This window comes from Triticum aestivum, chromosome 3D (assembly GCF_018294505.1).
Source record: "Triticum aestivum cultivar Chinese Spring chromosome 3D, IWGSC CS RefSeq v2.1, whole genome shotgun sequence".
In the NCBI taxonomy this organism is placed as follows: Eukaryota; Viridiplantae; Streptophyta; class Magnoliopsida; order Poales; family Poaceae; genus Triticum; species Triticum aestivum.
Window position 1 is genome coordinate 481084676 of NC_057802.1, and position 24734 is coordinate 481109409.

General features: G+C 45.0%; 1 protein-coding gene across 1 annotated transcript; it reads left to right on the forward strand.

Annotated features, from left to right (window-relative positions):
* The first annotated feature begins 22796 nt into the window (after window positions 1-22796).
* Window positions 22797-23690, forward strand: LOC123075012 (acidic endochitinase-like). Its single transcript, XM_044497708.1, has one exon. The coding sequence runs from the start codon at window positions 22797-22799 to the stop codon at window positions 23688-23690; it is 894 nt and encodes a 297-aa protein (XP_044353643.1).
* The last annotated feature ends 1044 nt before the right edge of the window (window positions 23691-24734 follow it).

Below are 24734 nucleotides of genomic sequence, written 5' to 3' on the forward strand. Positions count from 1 at the left end.
ACAGATGGGCTCCTTCCCCTAGGAAGAGCACGGCTGTAGGGTGCCCTCCCTAATGTCGCAGACGGGCTCTTTCCCCTTGGAAGAGCTGGAGAGGGTGCCCTCCTCGTGGTCGCCGTCGATGAGGTCTGACTTGGAAGCTGTGGATCCCAAGCCAACGTCGCAGAACGTGTCCTTCAGATATGACAAAAGGGGCTCAATGGCGATGTAGGATGGTAAATTATTGATAGCGAACCAGAGGAGATCAGCAGCGGGGCCATGGATGAGATCGACGGCGGTTGAACCCGAGGGGTTTGGGGTGGGCCACTTAACCTGTGACATAGCCCGCCTCAGGTCGTCGCTCGACGACCTCGATCTCATAGCCGGTGTCTGCGACATACCCGCATACTCTAGCCCGCTGATTGAGTGCCTGCGGCCAGTAATGGTCATCAGCTTCCTCGGCGACGCCGGGCGAAGAGACCATGATACACCTCTTTTGGGCCAGTCGCTCCTCGAGCTCCACGGGAAGCATAGCCGGGCTTAGGCTGCGACACTCTGGAGTGGGGGATGGGGATGGGGATCTATGGGAAAGGGGGCATTTGGCAGGCGTCATCTAAGAAAATCAGGGTGGCCTGGGTATGGAGATCGGTGGGTAAGCTGCACGGGCAAACCGGCAGATGTTGACAATGGAGGCCTTGCGGCGACGGCGACCTTGCTAGGGTTTCAAGTGAGGGAGGGTGTGTGTGTGTGTGTGTGCGCGCGCGCGCTCGAGGAGGTTTTGGTGTATGTGTGTGTGTGGAGGGGGCGGGGGGTGTGTTTAAGGAAATGACGCGGCTACTGACAATTTTACTACGCGGGAGTGAAATGCCGGGGCTATTGAAAATTTGGATGATGATGCATCGCACACGGTCTGGAAATAACAACCGTGTGTTATGAAACAGAAAAACCCTTGAGGCGGGCAGATATTTTCGAGGGATGCATGCGGGAGCGGGAACAAGGAACACCACACACGGTCGAAACATAATAACTATGTGTTATCAAATAGAAAAAGCTGCAGGCGGGTAGATATTTTTAAGAGGGGAAGCCTTGTGGAGCCCAATGTACTGTGCGGATGAGCGTGACAGGGGCACCAGCGTGGCACACGGTTAGTGTGAGTGAACTGTGTCTGTTGCGTCATCCAACTTGTCTGATGTTCATAAATTTGGCGAAAAATAACGCGGGAGAGGGTCATAACACGAACACACTTGCATGTGGACCAAATATATGTACGAAAAGGGTGGTTTGATGTTCAAATACCAAATGCAACTTCGATGTGGCACCTATCTCGCAAAGCGCACGGTATTGCTTTCCCCCCCTCGTGTCGGCAGGAAGGGAATCCTAAGCTATGAATGCATGCCCCCCATGGAGGTTCACCTAGCAAAGTGCGAAGTAGCAGCCCCCCCCCCCAACACACCCACCCACTTTCAGTCGGCGGGCCAAAGAGGCATCTCACCAAGATGGATCGTAAAATGGACCAAGAATAATCCACCTTGGTCGGACAACCTCTCTCTTGTTGTTGGTCAAAGTGATGGCCATCCATGCGACCCCGAAGATGGGCTAGCTCGCCAATAATCACGCAAGTAGCTAGTCCCCGAAGACAACCACTGCCTGTGTGTGGCCCAAACATATGTATGGAGAGGTGTGTTTTGAATACACAATGGAACAACTTTGATGTGGCACCGTGCTTTCGAATCAGAAATCCCCACACCGAGTGAGGGTTCGGTTGACGATGCATATGTGTGTCACACCACACTTCAAGCTGATGATGGGGATTCATGCATGCATGCGTGCATAGTATGCGCTCAAACTTAATTAGGTCTGAATCTCACCATGACCTGTACTACGATAACACGAACCAAAGGAAGAATCCACCATGGTAACCTATCTTGTTGTCGGTCAAGGTGATCATGGATGTCCACGCGGGCCCACGAATATATAGGCTTGTCGCCGATAACCACGCAAGGGAGTGTACCTTTCGAAGACAACCACTACATGCATATGTATGGAGGTGATGCATGCATGCATGCTTGAATACCATTTCACAACATTGATGTGGCGCGTGCATCAAAAATCGTACAGTCCCCACACAGAGCGAGATCGGTTCATGATGTGTCGTGGTACTAGCCACTTCGACTTGATGGGAGGGATTCATGCGTACACATGCATGTGTGTGCTCAAACTGTATCATGTCATCCCAGAGCATGACCTATATATATATATCGTATTACAAACAAAACTAATAATCCCCTCCTAAGTCAAATTAACCTCTCTCGTTGTCGGGCAAAGTAGACCAAGCGGGCCCACAGATGGAAAGCATCGATATCGCTGATAACCGCTTAAGTGGGTGCGAGAGGACAACCACCATCCCTTTGCATGTGGGGTGTGGGCCAAACATATGTTGAATACCCAAAACGCACAACTTTGATGTGGCACATGCCTCGAAAACCGTAAAGTCCCCACACAGAGCGAGGTTCATGAAGCGTACTACATATGATGGTCCCCTTCCCCCTCTTCGACCCAAAAAGAATCCTCCTTGATGGTGAAATTAATTAACCTCTTCCGATGTAGGTCAAAGTGATGCATGCATCGACGATGGCCTCGTGGGCCCACAGATGGAAGCGTCACACGTGAGTGTCCTAGGATAACCACCGCCTGCATGCATGTGGCCCAAAGAGGTGTTATGTGATGTTTGAATAGCCAATTTCACAACTTTGATGTGGCACGTGCCTCAGAAACCGAAAAGTCCCGACACTGAGTGAGGTGTACTTGTTCACGGACGCATACGTATAATATATATGCTAGTCCCCTCCCACCACTTCGACGCGTACTATATGTATACTCCCACCATAATAGAAACAAAAAAGATTCTACCTTGCTGGTCAAATTAACCTCACTGTCGGCTATTCATCAAAGTGATGGACGACGACCTCGCTGGCCCACAGAAAGCGTCACACGCGAGTATCGAGTGTCGTGTAGGACAACCATCGACTGCATGTAGCCTAAACATGTATGTATGAAAGGGTTGTGTAATTTTTTAAATAACGAATTCACGACTCTGATGTGGCACCTGCCTCACAAAACGGCCAACCCACACGGTGGCTCATGACTCGTAGTGTACTGTGAGCCACCCGCCACCCCCCAGACACACAAAAACACACACACTGCAAATCCAGCGCAACTACGATGCATGTTAAATTATCCCGCGGTGAACATATGTTACCAAAGGAGGGACGTTTTAATTTTGAAAAAAAGAGAGATCATTAAGACGTTTTAGTGCATTGATTGATTTTCTAGGGGTATCGTGTGCAAAAATCAAATTTGAGCTACATGCACACGTGACAGTGCACCTAAATGGATTGCAAAAACACATGTGTCTCATTGGGTGCATGTTTCCCGTGCAAGAAATTTAAAATATTGAGAATCTTGATTTTTAAATTCTATTACATCCAAAACTTATTTGAAATTCATGAAACTTATCGTATTGTCATATGGACACCAATACAAAGTGGCATTGTACTTTTTGGGTCAAATTTGAGATCAATTTTGATGTAATCTTTATCTTCTTACAAACGGGAGATTATTAATAATTGGGAATCAATATCCCAAACGGATTATTTATCTGAACCGTGAGCATTAGACCAACAATGGATACGTGCCATGCTTCCGTTAAGCAATAAAGCGGCAGCATTAATCATTCAAATAGAAAAACAATATATGTGCCACTACACGACACATGTGCCATGCGAGCAGGCATGAGTTGACGGGACACATGCGAGCAGTCCACCGCGCAGGTAGACCGGGAGGCGTGCGTGCAGGTGTGTGAATTAACGGGAGGCATGCTTGCTGCACAGTGTCATCGGGAGGCGTGCGAGTAGCTGTGTGAAACGACGGTATGCATGCCAGCAGTCCAGTGCGCAGGCTCACCGGGAGGCTAGCCAGCGGTTTGATCGCCGCCCACCTCTCTCTCACTACTCCATATTAATGGCACGCCCGAGCAGCCGCACCCCCATCCTCTCCACACACACAATCCTCTCTATCCGCTTGCATCCTTAACGCCACTCTCAGTCCTCAAAGCCGTCAGTGTATGAGGATGCTGCCGAAGCACCCTATCAGAGGGAGTGGCGACCCCGGGGCTGCTGAAGCACGAGAGCATGGCATGGATATGGAGATAGAGGTTGCCGTCACCACCGGTGAGGTATCGTTGCACCCTGACATCGTCGAGCTTCCACAGCCGGAGCCGGAGTTCCGCACCACTCCGGTGACGACTCAGGCGACGGCCCCGGCGATGACTCCGACGACCACTCCGACGACCACTCCGACGACGACTCCGACAACGACGGACAACTGGTTAGTCATCTATACCCATTTATGTGTCAAATAGATCCTAGGGTTTCTCTGTTTACTCCTGCCTCCCCCTTTTTGGAATAGAAATCATATGGTTATGTTCTCCCAATCCATTAAATCTAAGTAAGTTACGTTAGATCCATGTAGTGTATTAATTGTTTGAATGGTACAAGTGATAAGTGATTGGTTGTTTCATCTGTGCAAATGATTTCTGCTAGTAATCCGACTAGGGTTAGTGTTCCTGCTAATAATTCCTAGCCAGGACTTGACAATTGATTTTGAATGGCCTGCATATATATATATATATATATATATATATATATATATGTGTGTGTGTGTGTGTGTGTGTGTGTGTGTGTGTGTGTGTGTGTGTGTGTGTGTGTGTGTGTGTGTTTGTGCCATTATTTTCTTCAAGATTGGCTGTACATAGACAACTGTACTTAAAAATCGAACCATAATCTCTGGAAATGTATAAAAAATAGCCATAAATTCCTAATCCTACTTCATGGCATGTAAACATTGATTTGATGCCAATTTTTTTTACTATTTGTATAGGTGTTGTCTGACGATGTGGACATCGAGGATGAAGATAGCCATAGGAGGTACAAGAGGCAAATCCTGAGGAAGCTTTATGCGGGAATGCAAAACATGCATATTAGGACCTGGGACGGCGGCTATCGATGCCCATTTTGCAACCACAAGCTTCATGACGCGTATCAAAGTGTTCTAACGCATACAAGAGGACGAGCCATTGGCTCCTTCAAGCAGAAGTATTCTCACAGGGTGGCGCACGGCGCGTACGCCGAGTACCTGGAGAAACTTCAGGATCGTGCCGGCAGATGAGATGAGATGTGGGATCAAACTATGTATGGCTATGTAGTGTCTTAATGACGGTTGAACTATGTACTTATGATTAACTATGCTTGTGTTCACTTATTATGTATGTCTGAGTATGTTTAATCTATGTTTACTTATGTCTAATTGTGGGATATGGATGCAATCAGTTCGATTGATGGAATCTACCTCTGTCCTAATTTATTGGCCCCCTTTGTAATTTGTGTTAAATTTTGACCAAAGATTTAACTGACAAAATGTTAGTGTAGGTCAGCAAAAATCATAACATTGGATGCGTATTTGAACATAGTGTTCAATGATTTAATTTTTGGTGACACGCACAAACATTTGTTAGTTAAATATTTGGTCAAAATTTGGTACAAATTACAAAGGGGACCGATAAACTAGGATGGAGGTAGTACGTCAATCGCACACGGTTCCCAAAATTGGAACCGTGTGCAATGACTTTCATTATGCTTGTTACGTCAATCGCACGCGGTTGGCTCTAGCAAATTGTTGCCTCCGAAACTCTTTGTGGGACAGAAAACCCTCACCACCCAATTCAAAAAAGAAAAAGCAAACCTCACCATCCCCACATCACAAAAACCCTCACCCCGCCCGCCACCCCCTCCGGTCCCCATTCACACCTACACAAGCTCCTTCGCGTCTATGTATGGCACTGCCTATCGCGGCGGCAACAACTTAGCTCTATGTCTGCCACCGCTGCCAGGCTGCCGACAAACCCCACCACATTTCGCCACTTCCGCTTGCCGCCGCCTATCGTCATCGACTTTCTCGATGCTGCTTGCGGTCGACCCAGCTCCGCCCAGTTGGGGAATCCGCCGTACTGAGGTTTTTTATTCTCATGAACAACAAGGTAACTAATTTAATGAGATATTATCTCATCTCTTCTCCCAGTTCATCTGCCTCCTTTAATCACCCGGCCAAAATCGCCGTGAATTCATTTTTATTCGAGCTGAGTTGAGGGTTTTCTTTCATTCGTAGAGTGCACAGTGCGCGGACACATCAGGACTTTGCGGCCTCCACCAGACATCCATGAAGTTCTGTCTCACTGTACTAGATGACTTGAGGATGCGCGCGGTATGTTCAATCTCACCCTAAATCGGTCGGCACGGCCTACTTTTCTGAACATATACTAAATATTGCTACATTTGGATAAAATGTGCCACATGCACCATATACGTCAAAGGGGATTTTTTCCTCTTCTTTCTATATTAGGAAAATTAATGATGTATTGTTCTTTCGATTACTCTCATATTTCCATGACATCATGTCTATCCTATCTGTTTAATTATAGATTTTTGTCCTTCGATTTCAACTGCTGTACAATTTTTTCAATTTGGGCCCATATTTGCATGTTACCCTATTTTCTTTAACAATCCTACCATTTTCTGCTGTGCGTCCCTTGCTATGCAACAGAATCTGTAGTGCACAATCTTTCCCTTTACATAAATCAAGACTGCATGGATGTCATACTGAACACAAACCATGGATCTACAATCGTTGCTACTGTAAGACTTGATGAACGTGGTGACTCCTATTTTGGCACTGGCCTTTGGAAAGAAATTTCTAAGTTTTATGTACTGAAAGCTGGCACTAAAATTGCACTGCACATAAAAGAGCCTGGTCATGAGATATATGCTAACTTCCCCGACGATATCATTCATCCAGACTTTGTTCGAAGTTTTCTTTTCAAGTATCTGCATGTTGACTTACCCAGCAATATCAAATGAATTGTGTAGTATTTAAGCAACCAATTCTTATTCCATTTTCTTACTATATTCCTACCTACTAACTTCTAGTTACCAATACACTTTTCTGTTGCCCTGTTTTAACTAAATATTCCCTGTACTCCCACTTCTATCAGAAAGCGCTGCTGACAAGGAGACTCCAGAGGTGGAGAACGAGGCTGCCAACAAGCGGAGGCGGGGCGAGCCAGAACCGCAAGCGACTCCAGCAGGCCTAGACTTCATCAGCAGCCTCCCCGATGCTATGTTGACAGTCATCATCTCCCTCCTCCCAATCAAATATCGGGCGCGGACAACCATCATTTCCCGGCGGTGGCGTCCCCTATGGAACTCCACCCCCTCGACCTCATCGACACCCATGAGCTCTGCCATAGCTATCGCAAAAACTTGGATACATTCTCCAAGATCCTCGGCAGTCACTGATGTCTACTACACAACCTTCTTCTTGTAGACGTTGTTGGGCCTCCAAGTGCAGAAGTTTGTAGGACAGTAGCAAATTTCCCTCAAGTGGCTGACCTAAGGTTTATCAATCTGTGGGAGGCGTAGGATGAAGATGGTCTCTCTCAACAAACCCTGCAACCAAATAACAAAGAGTCTCTTGTGTCCCCAACACACCCAATACAATGGTAAATTGTATAGGTGCACTAGTTCGGCGAAGAGATGGTGATAAAAGTGCAATATATGGATGGTGGATATAGGTTTTTGTAATCTGAAAATATAAAAACAGCAAGGTAACTAATGATAAAAGTGAGCGAAAACGGTATTGCAATGCGTTGAAACAAGGCCTAGGGTTCATACTTTCACTAGTGCAAGTTCTCTCAACAAGGATAACATAATTGGATCATATAACTATCCCTCAACATGCAACAAAGAGTCAGTCCAAAGTCACTAATAGCGGAGAACAAACGAAGAGATTATTATAGGGTACGAAACCACCTCAAAGTTATCCTTTTTGATTGATCTATTCAAGAGTCTGTAGTAAAATAACACGAAGCTATTTTTTCCATTCGATCTATCCAAGAGTTCGTACTAGAATAACACCTTAAGACACAAATCAACCAAAACCCTAATGTCACCTAGATACTCCAATGTCACCTCAAGTATCTGTGGGTATGATTATACGATATGCATCACACAATCTCAGATTCTTCTATTCAACCAACACAAAGAACTTCAAAGAGTGCCCCAAAGTTTCTACCGGAGAGTCAAGACGAAAACGTGTGCCAACCCCTATGCATAGATTCCCAAGGTCACCAAACCCGCAAGTTGATCACCAAAACATACATCAAGTGAATCAATAGAATACCCCATTGTCACCACGGGTATCCCACGCAAGACATACATCAAGTGTTCTCAAATCCTTAAAGACTCAATCCAATAAGATAACTTCAAAGGGAAAACTCAATCCATTACAAGAGAGTAGAGGGGGAGAAACATCATAAGATCCAACTACAATAGCAAAGCTCGCGATACATCAAGATCGTGCCAAATCAAGAACACGAGAGAGAGAGAGAGAGATCAAACACATAGCTACCTGGTACATACCCTCAGCCCCGAGGGTGAACTACTCCCTCCTCGTCATGGAGAGCTCCGGGATGATGAATATGGCCACCGGTGAGGGATCCCCCCCCCCTCCGGCAGGGTGTCGGAACAGGGTCCCGATTGGTTTTTGGTGGCTACAGAGGCTTGCGGCGGCGGAACTCCCGATCTAGGTTATGTTCTGGAAGTTTGGGTATATATAAGAGGTGTTGGCGTCGGGGACAAGTTAGGGGGTCTCCGAAGCGGCCACGAGGTAGGGGGCGCGCCCAGGGGTGTAGGGCGCGCCCCCACCCTCGTGGGTGCCTCGGGACTCTTCTGGTCCATCTCTTATACTCCGTGGGCTTCTTCTGGTCCAAAAATAATCTCCATGAAATTTCAGGTCAATTGGACTCCGTTTGGTATTCCTTTTCTGCGATACTCAAAAACAAGGAAAAACATAAACTGGCACTGGCTCTAGCTTAATAGGTTAGTCCCAAAAATCATATAAAATAGCATATAAATGAATATAAAACATCCTAGATGGATAATATAATAGCATGGAACAATCCGAAATTATAGATACGTTGGAGACGCTTCAAGCATCCCCAAGCTTAATTCCTGCCCGTCCTCGAGTAGGTAAATGATAAAAACAGAATTTTTGATGTGGAATGCTACCTAACATAATTTTCAATGTAATCTTCTTTATTGTGGCAAGAATATTCAGATCCATAAGATTCAAGACAAAAGTTTAATATTGACATAAAAATAATAATACTTCAAGTATACTAACCAAGCAATTATGTCTTCTCAAAATAACATAGCCAAAGAAAGCTCATCCCTACAAAATCATATAGTTTGGCCATGCTTCATTTTCGTCACACAAAATGATCCCATCATGCACAACCCCGATGACAAGCCAAGCAATTGTTTCATACTTTAGTATTCTCAAACTTTTTCAACTTTCACGCAATATATGAGCGCGAGCCATGGACATAGCACTATAGGTGGAACAGAATATGATGATGGAGGTTGTGTAGAGAAGACAAAAAAAGGAGAAAGTCTCACATCGACGCGGCTAATCAACGGGCTATGGAGATGCTCATCAATTGATGTCAATGCGAGCAGTAGGGATTGCCATGCAACGGATGCACTAGAGCTATAAATGTATGAAAGCTCAACAAAAGAAACTAAGTGGGTGTGCGTCCAACTTGCTTGCTCACGAAGACCTAGGGCATTTGAGGAAGCCCATTGTTGGAATATACAAGCCAAGTTCTATAATGAAAAATTCCCACTAGTATATGAAAGTGACAAAATAAGAGACTCTCTATCATGAAGATCATGGTGCTACTTTGAAGCACAAGTGTGGAAAAAGGATAGTAGCATTGTCCCTTCTCTCTTTTTCTCTCATTTTTTTTGGGCCTCCCTTTTTTTATTTGGCATTTCTCTTTTTTTCCTCACATGGGACAATGCTCTAATAATGATGATCATCACTCTTCTATTTATTTACAACTCAAGGATTACAACTCGATACTAGAACAAAATATGACTCTATATGAGTGCCTCCGGCGGTGTACCGGGATGGGCAATGAATCAAGAGTGACATGTATGAAAAATTATGCATGGTGGCCTTGCCACAAATACGATGTCAACTACATGATCATGCAAGGCAATATGACAATGATGAAGCGTGTCATAATAAACGGAACGGTGGAAAGTTGCATGGCAATATATCTCAGAATGGCTATGGAAATGCCATAATAGGTAGGTATGGTGGCTGTTTTGAGGAAGATATAAGGAGGCTTGTGTGTGATAGAGCGTATCATATCACGGGGTTTGGATGCACCGGCGAAGTTTGCACCAACTCTCGAGGTGAGAAAGGGCAATGCACGGTACCGAAGAGGCTAGCAATAATGGAAGGGTGAGAGTGCGTATAATCCATGGACTCAACATTAGTCATAAAGAACTCGCATACTTATTGCAAAAATCTACAAGTCATAAAAATCAAGCACTACGCGCATGCTCCTAGGCAGATAGATTGGTAGGAAAAGACCATCGCTCGTCCCCGACCGCCACTCATAAGGAAGGCAATCAAAGAACACCGCATGCTTCAAATTTGTCACACAACGGTTACCATACGTGCATGCTACGGGACTTGCAAACCTCAACACAAGTATTTCTCAATTTCACAATTACTCAACTAGCACGACTCTAATATCACCATCTTTATATCTCAAAACAATTATCAAGTATCAAACTTCTCATAGTATTCAATGCACTCTATATGGAAGTTTTTATTATACCCATCTTGGATGCCCATCATATTAGGACTAGTTTTATAACCAAAGCAAATTACCATGCTGTTCTAAAAGACTCTCAAAATAATATAAGTGAAGCATGATTTCTTCAAAATAAAACTACCGCCATGCTCTAAGAAGATATAAGTGAAGCACTGGAGAAAATGACAAACTACTCCAAAAGATATAAGTGAAGATCAATGAGTAGTTGAAAAATTATGTAACTATGTGAAGAATATCTAACATTTAAGAATTTCAGATCTTGGTATTTTATTCAAACAGCAAGCAAAACAAAAGAAAATAAAATGACGCTCCAAGCAAAACACATATCATGTGGTGAATAAAAATATAGCTCCAAGTAAAGTTACCGATGAACGAAGAAGAAAGAGGGGATGCCATCCGGGGCATCCCCAAGCTTAGGCTCTTGGTTGTTCTTGAATATTACCTTGGAGTGCCTTGGGAATCCCCAAGCTTAGGCTCTTTCCACTCCTTATTCCATAGTCCATCGAATCTTTACCCAAAACTTGAAAACTTCACAACACAAAACTTAACAGAAAACTCGTAAGCTCCGTTAGTATAAGAACATAAATCACCACTTAGGTACTGTTGTGAACTCATTCTAAATTCATATTGGTGTAATATCTACTATATTTCAACTTCTGTATGGTTCATACCCTCCGATACTACTCATAGATTCATCAAAATAAGCAAACAACACATAGAAAACAGAATCTGTCAAAAACAGAACAGTCTGTAGTAATCTGTATCATTCGAATACTTCTGTAACTCAAAAAATTCTGAAATAAATTGGTAGACCTGAGGAATTTGTCTATTAATCATCTGCAAAAAGAATAAACCTAAAATCACTCTCCAGTAAAAAATGGCAGCTAATCTCGTGAGCACAAAAGTTTCTGTTTTTTACAGCAAGATCGCAAAGACTTCAGCCAAGTCTTCCCAAAGGTTCTACTTGGCACAAACACTAATTAAAACATAAAATCACATATAAACAGAGGCTAGATGAATTATTTATTACTAAAAAGGAGCAAAAATCAAAGAACAAAAATAAAATTGAGTTGGCTCCCAACAAGCGCTAACGTTTAACGCCCCTAGCTAGGCATGATGATTTTAATGATGCTCACATAAAAGATAAGAATTGAAACATAAAGAGAGCATCATGAAGAATATGACTAGCACATTTATGTCTAACCCACTTCCTATGCATAGGGATTTTGTGAGCAAACAACTCATGGGAACAATAATCAACTAGCATAGGAAAGCAAAACAGGCATAGCTTCAAGATTTTCAACACATAGAGAGGAAACTTGATATTATTGCAATTCCTACAAGCATATATTCCTCCCTCATAATAATTTTCAGTAGCATCATGAATGAATTCAAAAATATAACCATCACATAAAGCATTCTTTTCATGATCTACAAGCATAGAATTTTTATTACTCTCCACATAAGCAAATTTCTTCTCATGAATAATAGTGGGAGCAAACTCAACAAAAATAACTATCATGTGAGGCATAATCCAATTGAAAACTAAAATCATGATGACAAGTTTCATGGTTATCATTATTCTTTATAGCATACATGTCATCACAATAATCATCATAGATAGCAACTTTATTCTCATAATCAATTGGAACCTCTTTCGAAATAGTGGATTCATCACTAAATAAAGTCATGACCTCTCTAAATCCACTTTCATAATTGTCACAATAAGATTCAACACCCTCCAAAATAGTGGGATAATTACTTCCTAAAGTTGACACTCTTCCAAACCCACTTTCATCAATATAATCATCATAAATAGGAGGCATGCTATCATCATAATAAATTTTCTCATCAAAACTTGGGGGACAAAAAATATCATCTTCATCAAACATAGCATCCCCAAGCTTGTGGCTTTTCATATCATTAGCATCATGGACATTCAAGGAATTCGTACTAACAACATTGCAATCATGCTCATCATTCAAAGATTTAGTGCCAAACATTCTAATGCATTCTTCCTCTAGCAATTGAGCAAAATTATCGGAATCCTTATTTTCACGGAAGACACTAAAAAGATGAAGCATATGAGGCACCCTCAATTCCATTTTTTTGTAGTTTTCTTTTATAAACTAAACTAGTGATAAAACAAGAAACTAAAAGATTCGATTGCAAGATCTAAAGATATACCTTCAAGCACTCACCTCCCCGGCAACAGCGCCAGAAAAGAGCTTGATGTCTGCTACACAACCTTCTTCTTGTAGACGTTGTTGGGCCTCCAAGTGCAGAGGTTTGTAGGACAGTAGCAAATTTCCCTCAAGTGGATGACCTAAGGTTTATCAATCTGTGGGAGGCATAGGATGAAGATGGTCTCTCTCAAGCAACCCTGCAACCAAATAACAAAGAGTCTCTTGTGTCCCCAACACACCCAATACAATGGTAAATTGTATAGGTGCACTAGTTCGGCGAAGAGATGGTGATACAAGTGCAATATGGATGGTAGATATAGGTTTTTGTAATCTTAAAATATAAAAACAGCAAGGTAACTAATGATAAAAGTGAGCAAAACGGTATTGCAATGCGTTGAAACAAGGCCTAGGGTTCATACTTTCACTAGTGCAAGTTCTCTCAACAATAATAACATAATTGGATCATATAACTATCCCTCAACATGCAACAAAGAGTCACTCCAAAGTCACTAATAGCGGAGAACAAACGAAGAGATTATTGTTGGGTACGAAACCACCTCAAAGTTATCCTTTCTGATCGATCTATTCAAGAGTCCGTAGTAAAATAACACGAAGCTATTCTTTCCGTTCGATCTATCCTAGAGTTCGTACTAGAATAACACCTTAAGACACAAATCAACCAAAACCCTAATGTCACCTAGATACTCCAATGTCACCTCAAGTATCCGTGGGTATGATTATACGATATGCATCACACAATCTCAGATTCATCTATTCAACCAACACAAAGAACTTCAAAGAGTGCCCCAAAGTTTCTACCGGAGAGTCAAGACGAAAACGTGTGCCAACCCCTATGCATAGATTCCCAAGGTCACGGAACCCGCAAGTTGATCACCAAAACATACATCAAGTGAATCAATAGAATACCCCATTGTCACCACGGGTATCCCACGCAAGACATACATCAAGTGTTCTCAAATCCTTAAAGACTCAATCCGATAAGATAACTTCAAAGGGAAAACTCAATCCATTACAAGAGAGTAGAGGGGGAGAAACATCATAAGATCTAACTATAATAGCAAAGCTCGCGATACATCAAGATCGTGCCAAATCAAGAACACGAGAGAGAGGAGAGAGATCAAACACATAGCTACTGGTACATACCCTCAGCCCGAGGGTGAACTACTACCTCCTCGTCATGGAGAGCGTCGGGATGATGAAGATGGCCACCGGTGAGGGATCCCCCCTCCGGCAGGGTGCCGGAACAGGGTCCCGATTGGTTTTTGGTGGCTACAGAGGCTTGCGGCGGCGGAACTCCCGATCTAGGTTATGTTCTGGGAGTTTGGGTATATATAAGAGGTGTTGGCGTCGGGAACAAGTCAGGGGGGTCTCCGAGGCAGCCACGAGGTAGGGGCGCGCCAGGGGTAGGGCGCCCCCACCCTCGTGGGTGCCTCGGGACTCTTCTGGTCCATCTCCGATACTCCGTGGGCTTCTTCTGGTCCAAAAATAATCTCCATGAAATTTCAGGTCAATTGGACTCCATTTGGTTTTCTTTTTCTGCGATACTCAAAAACAAGGAAAAAAACATAAACTGGCACTGGGCTCTAGGTTAATAGGTTAGTCCCAAAAATCATACAAAATAGCATATAAATGCATATAAAACATCCTAGATGGATAATATAATAGCATGGAACAATCAAAAATTAAAGATACGTTGGAGACGTATCAGTCACCCTGGCCCAACCAGAGGCCTTAGAATGGGAAAGTTCTGTTCCAACGGAAACGACCGAGCCAAGCTTGTCGGCTGGTTCCGACCCCCCGCCCTAGATCAGCTCGAGGAGCTCACTTTTGATGATGGGCATATGCGCTCGTTGCCAACGTCCACGCTCCGCCTCCCGCCCATGCTGCGCCTCACCAAGTTCAGGAACTGCCATCCCCCCTTAATGATATGCCCGCTTTTATTCTACCACGACTAAAGCACCTCAAGCTCGTCGCCGTCTGCCTCCCAAACGGTGACATGGAGCGCCTACTCCGTGGTTGTATTGCACTCGAGTATCTTCGTCTACACGCGTTCAATGGGTTGAGTAGCTTCCACATCACCCACATGACTCTTCGGACTATTTATATGTGTTGTTGGTGCGGCAAGAAGACATCACAAGATGTGTACCACGGTATGGTCATTGAGGACACACCTTCACTTGAGAGGTTACTTGTAGTTGATCAAGAATGTCCAACAAGAATCAATGTCATTTCTACGCCAAAATTGACAGTGGTGGGCTACTCGTCTGACAAATACTCTAAACTTGTTATTGGATCCACAACCATTCAGGTACAACAGCCGCCTTCTACCTCTCCTTCAAGTAATTCAACATTATTTCTAATTTTGAAGAGGTATGTTCGTCTGTCATCCAGAAAATGATTCCGACAAGCTTGACCCCAAAACTGCGCACAATGAAGGTCTTGGCACTAGAATCTATCGGCCCCAACCTGGAGCAAGTTGTCAGTTTACTGAGATGATTTCCGTGCCTGGAGAAGCTATATATATCAAGGTGATGTTCCTTTCCTGTTACATGTTAACCATATGGGAGTTCAATTTGTGACACCTTTTTTCCAAGTTTACAATGACAATATACTACGATTTCTGAAGGATTTTTTGGAGGATTTCAGTACATACATGTTTCCCCCTCATATTGGCTGCTTGATCCATATGGTTACAATCCATAAGCATTTCTCCTTTGGGTTCATCTATACTAGTTTTCCTAGGAAACTTTTCATCCACTCCAACCTCTTGTGAACAAGGCTACATTTTTCTAGATTATAATCAAATGCCCATGTTAATCATGTCGGATCGAAGATGGCATGTTAGTGCATTTTACAAATCCTGCAAACCAAATAGGCATGTAGTAGTGTTCAAAACTGCATGTAGGCACTAACACGTTTTCTTCTTTTGCAGATAAGATTAGGCCTGATGGTGGATACTGTGATACAATATAACAATCACGTCGAATGCCTAGATCTGCATCTCTTAGAAATTACTTTAAACTCCTACCGAGGGACCTTACCAGAGATTATATTCACCAGGTTCTTTGTTGTGAGAGCAAGGGTGATGAAGGTAATGAGGTTTGCCCTATATTTATTTCGCAAAAATGAATGGTTTGTTGATCAGCGCCGGCGGCTGCGACAGAATGGAATAGGCTCTGAAAATGCTGAATTTTATTTTGGAACTTCAGATGACAGAGTAATCGGAAGTCATCATGTCAACCCCATACATGACTTCTCAGTGGCTGACCCCTTTGCAAAAATTATGAGGTTTTGAAACTAGACTTAGAAGTGATAATATTAGTTTGAACCTCTCTGATATCCATGTTCAGCGGATCAGCGCGAGCGTTTGCAGCTGATGAGCTGAATTTCATTTGTAATATCTGTTTGAACCTTCTTTGAATTTGGGCCATATAACTCTGGAATTTGAACCTTGTAATATTTCGAGCTTTTGTGGTACAATCGTTGAAATGGCATCGTATGAGACTCGTATATTGGTAGCACTATTTTGACCTTAATATGCAATGGACATAGATTTTATTAACCATTCTCGAATCTGTTTACCTTGTCGATCTCATAGCACACGATCTGTATAGCTAACTCGACTGCGATCTTCGACATTATTGCACACAGTTGGTTTCTTCAACCGTGTGCCCTGTAGAGCACAGAATTAATTATCGCACTCGAGTGTCCATCATCACCCTTCTGTATAACTTTGACCTCATCACCCACCGGTAAACTTATGACCAAAGTCATTCCACACACTTCGTTTTTACAAAGCTTTTTGCCAATAAACGCCCACAATTTGTCCCTCTTCTAGCCGACGCATGGCCAAACTAGCCGGGCAGGAAGCTTGCACGATAACTACACGGTAGCGCGGGAACAGGCTCACCGACGATACATTTGGTGCCTCTTCGAGCCCACGCGTGGTCAAACGAAACGCGTGTGGTGCGGTGTTGTCAAGCGTGCACAGGAATCCTCCGCTACGAATGTCGTGACAAGACGTGACGATTACAGGCCGGCCGGCCCCCATTTATTACAGCGGCCATTTAACCCTTGTGTCTCTTCAACCTTTCGATCACGCCCCACCATTGCAAGAAGCACACCCACCACGACAAATTCTTAGAGGGTATCCTGTGCGGCTCCAATGGCGCTCCGAGCGGCTGCCGACAACGAGCAGTAGTTCACCATGCATGCCGTGGTGGACACCCATAGAAGGTTCACGGAGTTCTCGGTGGTGTACACGAACAACACGGTCTGGGTGGAGAACTCCATCCACATCATGGAGTTGTTTCTTGCCGAGGAGAAGTACAAGGTGGTCGGGTTCGACCTCGAGTACACCCGCGCTCGTGCCGGGTCTCGTCCCAAGGTCATCGTTGCCCAGATGTGCGTGCGCAACCATGTCCTCGTCTACCACTACTGCCTGACCACAAGGCCTTGCAAGCGTTTTGTCAGGTTTGTCAACAGCCCCCACTACATGTTCGCTACGATGGACATCACCAACGATATAAAGGTGCTCAAGAATTCGGGCATCGCCTGCCAGAATCTTGTCGACATCCAGGGCCAATACAAGATCTGGGGCAGCAAGGAGCATGAGAAGGACTAACTGGTTCACCTCGCCGAGGCCATCATCGACCCCTACTACAGAGACATGAAGGATTCCTGCAACAAGGACAAGCGTGCCTGGCACTCGGCCTGGATGGAGAAACTCGACAAAGCTCACGTCGTGTATGCGGCCAAGGAGGCGTACACGAGCTATGACATGTACAGGCGGATCGTTGACATGAGGAAGTGCCTCCTTCTCCAAAACGGCCAGGGATCCATCCGGAAGCAGAGCAATGGCAAGCGTCGTTGCAACAATAAGTAGATGATTAGATCCTTATTTCTCCTAGTTTAGTATGCATGTAATTGCTTACTTTGGTGTGTGGAAATGTTATGTGTGTAGTCACTTGTGTAATTGTATGCTTAATTTGGTTTTGCAGTGCTGTCTTTTTAAGTATATATGTTGATACTCTGTAGACAGAGCAAATCACATCGCACACGGACTAAACAATGGAACCCGTCGGTGATGATTTCATCAATCACTGATAATTGTATACCAGCAATCGTTTGATCACAACACACACAACTTGTTAACAGGAATCGTCTATGTTGTTATCAGTCTTCCCACACATTTCTGATTACAAACCTGTTTGCCACGTATCACACACATCTTATTAAGTTGAACCGTTTCTGTTCTCTTGGCTCGACGCAAACAGTTCATCCGAGTGAACTATATGACGTATATCGCACACACCTTCATCTGGCTGCCCGTTTTTATTGTTCCGCCTCATCACAAACAGTTTATCCGAGTGAACTATATGTCGTATATTGCACATGTCTTCATCTGGCTGCCTGTTTCTTTTGTTCTGCCTCATCGCAAACAATTCATTGAACTGAATCGTATGTCCCTCATCGCACACGCAACTAAAATCTGAACCGTGTTTGATGTATCCTTCATCGCAAACGTTTTGCATCTTTTTTGACGGTTATTTTACATCACCATTTGCGATTAATGCATCACACACAGTTTCGTCAAAGGGTCTCTAATCATAGTGTCGCGTTAGCAGCATCCTGCAGTAGTGATGCAACATCGATGCTCGTCGTTATCTCTACTTTCGTTGGATCTGCACATCTAGTTGTAACCTTGTCGTCTATAATAGGATGATATTATTGGTTTACATGGTAGAAAACTCTTTTTTACATTAGTCTAGCTTACCTGAATCCCAATAGGTTCCACAATGTGCACTAATATGTTGAGCACATGTTTGAAATAGACGAAACTACCTTCAAAATCAAAAATGGAAACCCTTGAGATGATGCTAATATGGAACCCTTCTACACCTAAATGACCATAAAAATGGATGGAAGGGGGAGGTTACTTTTGGTATGCAGTGTGGGCTAATGGGCTGCAACTTTAAGATATCACTCCACCAATCTATGCCATCTATAAAAAGAGAGAGGGGAAAACGAGTGTGTTAATGATGTGTTTTAAGGAAATGCATAGGTCTATCAAAGTGACTAGACGGAAGGCCTCTCGGGCATCACATTCAAGGTTTCAAGAAGATTTGAGTCATCGCCTTCCAAATCTTTTATATCTAAATAACTAGTCTTCGCTAGCCTCTTCCTCTGAACATTCAAACATGTCATATCAGCATGCAATATGCATGAAAAAATATGCACCTCAACATGCAACCATGCATAGAAAAAGTTCTACCTCAACATGCAAACATGTATGATAATTAATTGTCATTCTATTATGCTATTTATATTTAATACATATATTTACAATTATACAACAATCAGACACAATAAATCATATGTGCATGCCAGCTTGTCTCTTCCTGTGGCTTGACTCCGGCTTGCAGCAGGGCATGGGGGCAACGAGGTTGTGGGCTCTGGCGACTCTGAATCGTGGAGGTTCATGGTCTTCTTATGTTGGGCTTCGCTGGAAAACAAGGGAAACGCCCTCGCGTCGTCGCTCCCATGCGGGCGACCCAGGTGACTACACCCGAAACCTAACTGTCTACCAGCACGGTGGAGCCTCTCTGGAGACGGCGTGGTGTAGCAGTTGCTCGGATCCGGCGTGTCCTGTCCCGGTGGTCTGCCACTCGTTCGGGGCGCGGCGCATGACTGGGGTTGCCCTCCCTCGTTGGCAGTCGCAATTTCGGTGTCATTCATGACCAACCCGGGGTGGTTGCTTGATTCAGATCTGGACGGCTTGGTGGTGGTGATTCAAATTCGGTCGGTCGAGTGGGGTGACTGCAGACTATGTTGCAGCGACCTCCTGCGGCTCCACGGCGGCGGTGATCACCGAGGGATCTTTAGGAGGGATTATCTCTCTATGTCCAATGGTTGATTTCGGCAGTGAGAGGCATGGACGGTGGCTTGACGCAAAGGAATGGTTGTGCAGTGGCGGCAGTTGCATCGTATGTAGCTACTGGGATTGCAAAAAGTGGTGGCGACAACACTTGAGTAACTTTGATGGTGACCGCTAACACTTGAGCGGGTTATACCTGGCATTAGCGATGTTCTTTTATGTCATTACCTTGTTGAAGACATTGCTCGGATATGCTTGGACTGATTCTTCATGCTGAAACCTAGATTCAAACCTTGGTGGTTGGATCTGATGACAGCAACACTTGAGTGTCGCTCCCTTCTTGAAGGCGTTACTATTAAAGAACCTCGTCGTCTGTGTGGTGTCATGAGATGGTTGGTGCGGATATGGTCATTGATGTAGTTTGCCGATCATGGATCTGATCGCTTCCGGTTTTTCTTTTACTCGCCTACACATAACTTTGGTCTTATATGACTTTGCTATCTGGCCTACTTTGTGTGTGTGTGTGTATTGGCCGTGTGCAGCCTAACTATGCAGAGGCCGAGTGTGTACTCTCTGGGTTTGTATCCTCTTTGATGCTCCTCTTTAAGCCAATAAAATTCATCCTTTATCAAAAAAGAAAAAAAATCATATGTACCTTTAGTTTAGTAATCATATTATTACTCCAAATATCCATGTCCAATACAATCAAAGTTTGGATGGCTGATGGCTCAAACGCCGAGGGTGGCCTGTATTTGTTGTCTTTGCTCCTTATGCAAAAGAATCTCAGAAAATGGTGGCCAACCTCCTTTCTGAACGCCGCTAGGCATTGAGAATTTGACACATGAGAGCAACTCCAACGGGCCGACCTAAACGGACGGCGCTTTTATCCGCTTTTTGTCTGTTTGGGTCGGCCGCCCGCCCGGCGTCCACCCTTTTTTAGATTTGGGTCCGCAGTGTGCCCAACGCACCGACCCATTTCATGACTTCGCGCGCATAGATCATGCCAGCAGCCATGTCGTCGCCATGGTTTTGGCGCTCCAGCGCGCGGGACAGGTTCGCACGCGCGGGAAAAAATCGGCCTAGCGCGCGATGGTTTTGGTGCTCCAGCGCGTGGGAAAGGTTCGCGCGCTGGTTTTGGCGCGCCGCGGCCGGCGCTCGTTATTAAGAAGGCGCTCCCTCCACACTCTGTCCGCCGCCCACTCATCTCGCCCCCTCTCACTAGCCTCGCCGCCTCTGCGCCACCATGTCGATGCGCCGCCTGGGCGTTTCGGATTTTCGCGGAGTCCGCGAGCGCCGCTCCGGCGCCTTCTCCTCCGAGATCTGGTTTGGCGAGAAACGCCTCATTCTCGGCACCTTCGACACCGCAGAGGAGGCAGCCCGCGCGCATGACGCGGCGGCGTGGCGCCTCCTGAGGCCTCGTCGGGAGATAAATTTTCCAGACGTGTCGAGCCAGCGGGCGCAGGATCTCGCGCCTCTCCCGCGGCTTTTCACCGACATGGATCGTCGTGACCACCGGAGGCGGTAGCGTCGCCTCGCCATCGCCGAGATGGACGTGGAAGCCATGGTGGTGTGGTGCGAATGCTTCCCGCAGGACATCATCGACGAGCACCAATTCTACAAATAAAGGAGGACGGAGAGGGAGGCGAGGAGGACGGAGCGAGCCGCCTATCGGGAGGACAAGCGTGCGCGAAAGCAGGCCGCTCAATTGAAAATGAAGCTAGGAGAAGTGTCCTCCTGGGACTTCCAGGACGAGCGGTATGCTGACGCCTACATTCAGACGTCGGAGGAGGACATTACCAAGTCGGAGTCGGAAAACGGCGAGTAGTTGATCTTTTCTTTTAACAGTCTATGCTCTTTTCTTTTAACAGTTGATCCTTGGTGCTATCTATGTTGAACTGGCCGGTGGCCGACGAAGGAGGCGGGCGAGGGTGCGTTGCTGGATGGGAAGAGGGCAATGTGCCACCGACCAGCGGGCCCGAGGAGGGAAGAGGGCGCGCGCGTCCGTCTCGTGTCTGCATCGACGCAAATCCGACTTAAAAATGGGTCGGGAATGGATGCCCCGCGGACGAAAAGCGGGCGCGCGTCCATTTGAGTCGGTGCATTGGGCTGCCTTTTGTGTCCGCACCGACCCAAACGGACGACGGCAGACGAAATGGGTCGCCCCATTAGAGTTGCTCTGATTGAAAATTGGCTGAGGCACATATGATACATGAAAGAAGATTTCGAAAAGAACATGGCGTCATTGACGCTGGGGCCATATTTTTCCGAGGAAACGGTCTTTTCTTCCGATTAATTTCTGCATGATGTACAATGTTAAACTCATTCTTGTTTACTGCACCGAGGCAAATCTTTTGTCTTAAGTTCAAAAAGATTTAGAGTAAAATGCGTCGGCGGTCATTGTATTTGTGTCGAAAGCATACTTTGCTCAATATACTTAAGAATTTGGTCACTATTCTTGAGTACAATGATCAAAGAGAGATTTCGACACAATGATCGCCGATACATATTATTGTTTCTTTTACAAAGCTACCAATGGCCTCTTTTATTAAAAAAAACACTAGCAATGACTGTCGAGGGGGCTTGAAGCTGCGTATACGTTCTGTTCGGCACTCTGCCGGGACAGGAAACAAAGGAGTATCGGTTGAGTACGGTGCGGCGTTTGCGTTTTCAACGCAGTCCGTTTAACTAATCTGTCCGAGTAAATGAAGCAACCCATTCTACTAGCCTAGGTAATTAAATTCAGACGCAGAAGCGGGCGTGAGACGGCACGAAAGCCAGTAAAAAAGTATCACTGACGCTCCCAAACCACTATAAAATCCAAACATACGCAATAGCCATCACAACTCAAAACACAGAGCACGTCTACTCCTCACTAGTCTCCACCGTTTCCTGTACTAGGCTAGGCTACTTGCACAGGCGCCGATTGATCCCAGCAATGGCGAGCCGTTCTCTCACCCCTTTCCAGCTCACTGCCACACTCTTCGTGGCACTCCTCGCCACATGCCACGCCGGCAGCATAGCCGTGTATTGGGGCCAAAACGACGGCGAGGCGTCGCTAGCCGAGACGTGTGCGTCCGGGAACTACGAGTTCGTCATCCTCGCTTTTCTCCCGAAATTCGGCAAGGGCCAAACGCCGCAGCTCGACCTAGCCAGCCACTGCGACCCTTCCTCCGGTGGATGCAGAGGCCAGAGCAAGGACATCAAAGCGTGCCAGGGCCGCGGCGTTAAAGTCCTGCTCTCCATCGGCGGCGGCGATGGTAGTTATGGCCTCTCTTCTCCCGGCGATGCACGGCAAGTTGCCTTGTACCTCTGGAACAACTACCTGGGCAGTGCATCCTCGTCCGGTCCCCTCGGCGACGTCGCGCTCGACGGCATTGACTTTGACATCGAGCAAGGCAGCGCCAAGTTCTGGAACGATCTCGCCACTGACCTGAAGAATTTGGGAAAGAACGGAGGCAAGACCGTACTGCTGAGCGCGGCACCACAGTGCCCGTTCCCGGATGAATGGGACGGCGGTGCGATCAGCACAGGGTTGTTCGACTACGTGTGGGTGCAGTTCTACAACAACGAAGAATGCCAGTTCAGTGCGGGGCGGGGGGCATTCATGGACGCGTGGAAGAAGTGGGAGTCAGTACCGGCGGGGAAGATCTTCTTGGGGCTTCCGGCCTCCAAGGACGCGGCGGGCACGGGGTTCGTCCCTGCCAGCGAGCTCACTTCGCGTGTGCTGCCACTCATCAAGGGCTCTTCAAAGTACGGTGGTGTCATGCTATGGTCCAAGTTCTATGATGACCAAACCGGCTATAGCTCTGCCATCAAGAGCGATGTGTGATAGTTCTCTCTAGTCTATTTGGTTTGGTTGAGTTGTTATTATTGTGTGTCTTCTATTATGTATCATAGGATCATGTGTTAATTGTTTGAGATGACATCTGATATTGCCATATGTGAATATATGAATAAAAACACTGTATAGTTTCTTTGAGCCAAGTCCCATATTACATCAAATTTTGAACTCCATATTTTTCATTATGCACTGCACTGCTTTTGATTCTATAGAAAAGTAAGTGTACAATATCTGGTCAATCAACTGTGGTTCTAGTTCAATATTGGTCAGTTTGAATACCATTAATCGACCACATGACTTGTCGACTTTTTAAGAATAATAACTTTCGCCATCTAGCAACTAGAAGAAATTTTATAGATGATGCTGAACTAGGACTAGAGCTAGAACAGATCTGGAAGAAAGTGATTATTCCTTTTTACAAATAATAAGTTTTTGGAAAATACTCCCTTGAATTTTGATCCAATTATTCCTGTGCACTTGCAGGACATCAACAAGTCATTTGCATATCTCAAGAGACAAAAGAGACTCTAATATTTTGTGGGACGATGAAGGGAGAACAACCGGCCAGATTTATTTTCCAATATTTCCGGAGCAGAAAGTTTACAATACAACTGAACTAGCCAACAAAGGCCAAAACACTATTGAAACAACATTTTTTTACAGAGGTACATAACATAAGAGAACATGAGTGGTTTGTTTTACCATATGAGAAAGTTATTTGCATAGCATAGAAAAAATAGGTTGCCTCATCTTCATTTATCAAACCTTGGCCTTACGTCACATGTTCGGTTGGGAATATGATCTAGAGGCAATTATGGTGATGATTATGCTCCCATGTGTCCATGATTTACTAATATTGTCCTTCAATATCATCTTGACATAGGTTGGTGAATACTTTAGTTTTTGTGAAATTCTTTTTAGTATGATGTTATGATAACAATTCCTAGCCATTGAGGATATGAGCGCACATATTCGAAGATTAGCATATCATTTGTTGATGACCTTGTTCGTAGGTCGCGAGTATATGTGATA

Coding starts and splice junctions, on each gene's coding strand:
- LOC123075012 (XM_044497708.1), top strand. CDS start 22,797: ATGGCGAGCCGTTCTCTCACCCCTTTCCAGCTCACTGCCACACTCTTC.